The 5,929-nt window shown below is 53.0% G+C and overlaps 1 protein-coding gene across 1 annotated transcript; it reads right to left on the reverse strand.

Moving 5' to 3' along the window:
• Nucleotides 1-3,032: 3,032 nt before the first annotated feature.
• On the reverse strand, nucleotides 3,033-4,859 carry LOC119889676 (potassium voltage-gated channel subfamily D member 2-like; the record flags this gene model as incomplete). Its single annotated transcript, XM_038700467.1, is given in 1 exon segment — nucleotides 3,033-4,859. A coding segment is annotated over 1 exon segment (1,115 nt), but the record flags the coding sequence as incomplete, so codon positions are not given.
• Between the last annotated feature and the right edge of the window lie 1,070 nt (nucleotides 4,860-5,929).

Below are 5,929 nucleotides of genomic sequence, written 5' to 3' on the forward strand. Positions count from 1 at the left end.
TTCCTCTGACCATCACTCGCTGCAGCCCGACAAGACGAGCGGGGCTCCGGCTCCAGTTATTTGCTTTACTAAACAGTAAATAAAGTAAAGTAACTCCTGCTCACACGAGGCAAACAGCGACAGCACAGAGAAAATGAAGCGAAGCGTTAGAGGCTGACAGGAAGTGCTGCTGAGGGCGGACAGAAGAAGAAGAGATGTGATTTCATTTTCCTCTGACAGACGCAGATTTGATCCTCAAACTGAATCAAACTACAACTGAAGAGATTTACTCTACTGAGCGCGCTCAGTGCAGATGAGGGTCACCGAGAGGTCAGCGCGCTCACAGAGGAAGATTAATGATCTGTGAGCTGCTGCAGGACTGAAAGGCAAACACGCAGAAGCGGACCTGGAAAAACCCACACGGTGAAACTCTCTCGTCACAAACGGACGCACATGGTGGCGTTTAGCGCCGCTGCTCGGCGCTACAGTAGGCCTCATATGAAACACAGAACAGCCAGCGTGTGGAGGAGGGTGGGCTGGACGGAGGGCCCGACTTTGAACCAGGTTCACGGCCCCTGTGAAACAAAAAGTCAACATGAAAGATGTTTATTTAAGTTACATAAATTGCGTTGTTGACGTACGTAGTTATTTTAACCCAAACCGCGATCTCTTCCCGTCCTGAAGGACTCTGTGCCTAAACCAAACTGCAGCGTTTCACGACTTCAATAACGTGCCGTTTCAAAGTAGCGATGTTTCGAAAGTCTAACCGGACGCTGCATATTTGCTGTTGCTAAGCGTTGCTAACTTGACCGCGGAGCCTTAAACGTCTAAAAATGAAGCAAAAGGGGGACACAGGGCGTTAGAAAGCGACGCCACAGAGCCTTGACCCAGCGTCCAAATGTGAGGAGTCTCTCACTTGCGTCTTTGTCCCGCCCACCGCAGATTCATGGAGAGACGCAAGGACACCAAGCCAGGAGAGAAGGAACGAGGAAATGTGTTTGTAGAGACATGTGATGACGGCGGCAGCTGATCACAGCTGATCTAACAGCTGGAGAGACGTGTGAGGGAGTTTGTTTGTGTGCAGCAGGATCCTGTTTAACAAACACCTGCACATGAAGAATTTCAGCTTAGTGCACGTCCTGCTCCGTCTGCAGAGAAGCCATTTTCAAAATAAAATACCCCGTGCAGACCCCCGACCGTATGTTCACATCAAACACAGTTTAAACAGACAGAAGGAACTTTTACCTACGTCATCAAAACATTTCTCACTAAATCAGCAAAATCTAAACATCGCTCAACAACGCTCTTATTCTGAAAAGCTCCCAGTGGGCTCTGCAGGTCTTGTGGTCTATGATCAGAACCAAAGCGGGTCACACAGAGCTGTGAAGAAGGTCGAAGAAGCACAAAAAGGACAAGTCGTTAACGTGGGCAGAATTCCCATGATGCTTGGCGGTGAAAAGAGTTTTGCTATTTGTTTGAAATACAAAATGTACTTTTCTTTGTTCTTTTTAAACGTGTCTGTTTAGAGTAAAGTGTTTTCTGTTGGTCGTTGTGTTCTTGTGGTTTTTTCTGGCGGCTGCAGGAAACCAGGAGTGAAGCGTCCGTTTCATTTGAAGAGCGGCTGCACTGACCGATGAAAGCACATCTCTTGTACGGTCGTGTCTACGGGAAAATAACGTCGCGTTTGCGGCCACGCAGGGGGCCCCTACCTAGCCGGGGCCCTGGGTCGGCCGCCCCCATGCACCCACGCTATCTCCGCTTATGGCTTTCAGTTTATTTCCTCTTCTAATATCCTTCAACACCACTGCGTACACTTTATTTGTGCAGGTCACATCGTCACCGATCGATCGCTGCATATTTGTTTTAGCGCAGCAGCTTCATTCTTTCTTTCATCAGCTGATTCTACTGGCGGCGGCGCCGGCTGCTTTCATCAGATGCTTCGGTGCAGTTTAGCGTTCGACTCCTAACCTGTTTTCTCTGCGTTACCGTCGTCTGTTTGGACTAAACTGGGGAACGAGCACGATCACTGAGGGAAAACGGGTTTCTTGCCGACAGGCATAATAAAAGCTGACGGGAGAAAGAAAAGAATCTAAAACAGGCTAAATGAAGAAAGTTGTGTGGGGTTTTGTTGGTCAGACCTACAGTGAACTCAGATTTTAACTAGACGGTGAATCAACAAATCAAATATAGCCGAACACTTCGCAGCGATGCACTGGACTTTAATGTTTCTGTCCTGATGTCCAATCAACAACGGCTACCCAATAAGTGGGCGTGTCTGTCAGGAGAAGACTTCCGCGAAGGCGCCGGTGTATCCTCGCTCCTCGCTCCTCGCTCCGCGCAGCTCTGGGACGGCCTGCAAGATGGCGGAGCGAAACAGCTTCCGGTTCAAGCGAGGAAACGACCAATAAGAGATTTGAGAAGCAGCCTGTAGTTCTCCCAGGACACTCTTCCTACAGCAACATTAACCACTGGTTTTATTTTGAAATCATTTGAATTATTTTGGTTTTATTTTATTTTGAAAGTCTAACTGGACTTTGCATCTTCCTTCTTGCTAACTTGATGCCAAAGAGTCCGCAGGGCGTTAAAGAGCCATGACTCAGTCTTTAGGTTCATGTTTACACCTGCGGCAGGTTGTTAAAGGAACCAGGTGACACCCACGTGATCAGCATCAGGTTTCATGTGTCTCACGTTTCACCTTTCTGCTTCACCTGGAACACTTTCACACTAGAGCAGCTGACGAAGAGCAAAAAGCTGACAGGAGACGAACTCTCTGCAGTCAGCTGATCTCTGCTTTTACTGTTGTGCCAGTGTAAAGTTTAGACTTCTGTGAAAGAAAAGAGCTGTAAGGAGCAGCCAGACGGAGTCTGAGCTTCACCTGCTGCTGCTGTGATCTGATCAGCAAACTGCGGTCAGCAGCAGCAGCCAGCAGGTCAGAGCAGAGCCCTCTGATTGGTCCACAGACAGGACAGGTTTGGGAAAGTTCAGCACAGAGACAAACCGGAAGTTCACACCTCTGTAACAAACACGAACCAAACTTTGCTCTCAGCATCACCTACCCCAGCGTTGTCATGGTGACGATGGTGTACCAGAAGGCCGCCGGGATGCTGGTGAACTTGCTGGCCGTGGAGCCCTTCTCAGCGTAGAACATGACGGTGGCGAAGATGATGATGGCCATGGTGAGGGAGAAGAGCAGGAAGCCGAGCTCCGACGCGCAGCTCTTCAGCGTGTAGCCCAGGATGCGAAGTCCCGCAGAGTGCCGCGAGAATTTGAAAATCCGAAACACCCTGAAGACGCGCAGGGTGACGAAGGCCCCGCTCACGTCCTCGTTGTCCGTCATGACGAGGCCGATGTAGTAGGGCATGATGGCCACCACGTCGATGACGCTCATGACGCTCTTCACGAACTTGTAGCGGCTCGGCGCGGCGAGCAGGCGCAGCAGGTACTCCACCGTGAAGATCATGACGCACGCGGTGTCCAGGCAGAAGAAAGCCAGCGCGTACCGCTCGCCGCACGGCTCGTCCTTGAGGCGGTGCGGCGAGGCACCGCACGGGACCGTCTCCACCACGTTGGCGAGCACCGACACCGCGATGAAGAAGCCGGTGACGTAGTAGAACACCAGCGCCATGGTGGAGGTGTGCGGGTTCTCAAAGGCGCGCCACATGGTCTCCCGGAAGCTCAGGTCCGCCGGGACCAGGTCGTTGCTGTGGTCAATATCCTCGTCGTCCTGGATCCGCTCCTGGTTCTCCCGCCGCCGGTCCTTGTACTCCTCATAGCAGCAGTCCCCGATGATCTCCGGGATGATGCCGAAGAACGCGAGCTCCTCGTCGTACGCGGAGATGCACTCCTGCCGCGGGTAGTGCAGCTTCCCGGTGCGGTAGAAGTTGAGGATGTGGCGGAAGATGTCCGGGTCGCGGTCGAAGAAGTACTCGTTGGTCTCCTCTTGGAAGAAGAAGTCCAGCTCCGTGCTGCCCAGCAGGGTGTCCGGGTACCGGTCCAGAGTGTCCCGCCAGGTCTGAAACTTTGTGCCGCTCACATTCAGCATGATCAGCCCGTCCTTCCCGCGGGGCTTGCTCTTCGGGGGCACCGGCATGGGCGCGCCGGCCACCGGCATCCACCCGATGGCCGCCGCGCGGGCGAACGGCAGCCACGCCGCCACACCTGCTGCCATGCTGGTCCTGAAGCTCTACGGAGGCTCGTTAGACGGGGGGTTCACGGAGCGACGGAGCAGCGAGGGGGCATCTGGAGAGGGAAGACGGAGAGCCAGGCAACAGATGGAACCAATCCAGGAAAAAGGAGGATTTTACGCACAGAAAAAACGTTCAGAAATCAGCGTAAAAACCAACAAATCCACATGTGGTCGGTAAACCAGGACTCGGTTTCTGCTGGTCTGGACGCGTAAAAGCAGCAAACAAACGCTCACAGGCGGAAACAACTCTCCACAAGCTCCGCTTCTCTCATTTAATCCCGTTTCTCGGTGAATTCTCTCCGCGCGGTGTTGGTAGTATTTCCTCCAGCAGCAACAAGTCCAGCGGGCATCAGGGTAATCCCGCGCTCCAGACCCGGACACGGAGCGGACACAGATCCGCCGCAGGCATGCTCCCCTCCGGGGCTCCCCGCCGGAGTCTTCCGCTCCCCGAACTGATCCCGCAGTGAGCAGCCCGCTGCGACAAGAGTGTTTCCCGCGGACAGAGGGGACCAAGCAGCCGCTCCGGCAGGAGAGCCGAGCCGAGCCGAGCCGAGCCGTAGCGGAAAAAAACAGAAGATGTTCGGCTGGAAGAGGCTCGTTCTCCGGTTACACAGGTGCTGCTGGATGGAGAGGCGGACAGCACGTTTCTCTCCCTCTCTCTCTCTCCCTCTCTCTCTCTCCCTCCCTCTCTCCCACTCCCTCCCCCTCTCTCTCCCTCTCTCTCCCTCCCTCTCTCGTTGGGGGCGTGTCTGAGGAGAAGCCCCGCGGATCAGACGCAGACTCTTTACGCACGGAGCGCCTCCAGGGGGAGAAAGCTGCGGCTCCGTTAACGTGTTGCGGGACACATGGTGCTTTTGTGTCGGGGTGTGTTTGATAATCAGCCCCGGGCGGTGACAACAGACAGGTCCGCGCGCTCCCGCTAGGTGGAGTTTTTTTCAGGCAGCCACAGGGAGCGCGTGCGATGTCTCCATCCAGGTTTGTGTGTTTTTCCTCCGTCAGCAGGATCCAGATCTGTCACATCACCAGCTGCTGCCAGAAACCCCAGTCCGGGTCCTTAAAGTCCACCTTCACTCAGTCCCTCTCTGCTTTTCATTCTAAGCTCAGACGCAGTGAAACTACCAACCTGCAGCTGGGGCTGATGTCAAAGGTCAAACATGTTCAGCTTCCTCTTCCTAAACAGTTGTTATTGTCCCAGCTGTTGTACCAGGCACAGAGATCTGTGAGGAGGGTTTGTGCAGACACCGGTTTAAGGCTGGGGGGTTTGAACAGCTCCAGCTCAGTTTATTCACAACACTAAAATAGGATCAGCAGAGATAATGCAGCAATCTGAAGCTTCACTGAGCAGACGTGTTCTGAGGTCCGATAAATAAAGCACATCACGCAGATACAGCGGAAAAATAAACTCACACGGGTCAACACACATTTGCATGAGCTCAAGTGGAACAACGAACAATAATACTTCCCCCACAGAGCGACGTTCTTTCTCTGCCATAATGGACAAACAGAGCGGATGTTTGTTTGTGTTCTCCGTCGTCCCGTTCGCCAGCCGTGTGGGAGGCTTTGAACTTCCTGTTTCAGAGGTCTGCTTCACGTCTTTAGTTGCGTGGCTCATTCCTGTCAACACTGGGATTCCAAAATAAGGGGAATAATAAATTCATTTGTATCGATGATGAATAATTCAGACAAGATTCAGGTTTGCAGCTTTGTTTCTGTCACCACATCACATTCATGCAAGTTCAGGTCCGTTAAACATCCACGACCCCC

The sequence above is a fragment of the Micropterus salmoides genome, unplaced genomic scaffold (genome assembly GCF_014851395.1).
Source record: "Micropterus salmoides isolate LMB-PRFRI ecotype aquatic unplaced genomic scaffold, ASM1485139v1 Ms_hic_scaffold_589, whole genome shotgun sequence".
In the NCBI taxonomy this organism is placed as follows: domain Eukaryota; kingdom Metazoa; phylum Chordata; class Actinopteri; order Centrarchiformes; family Centrarchidae; genus Micropterus; species Micropterus salmoides.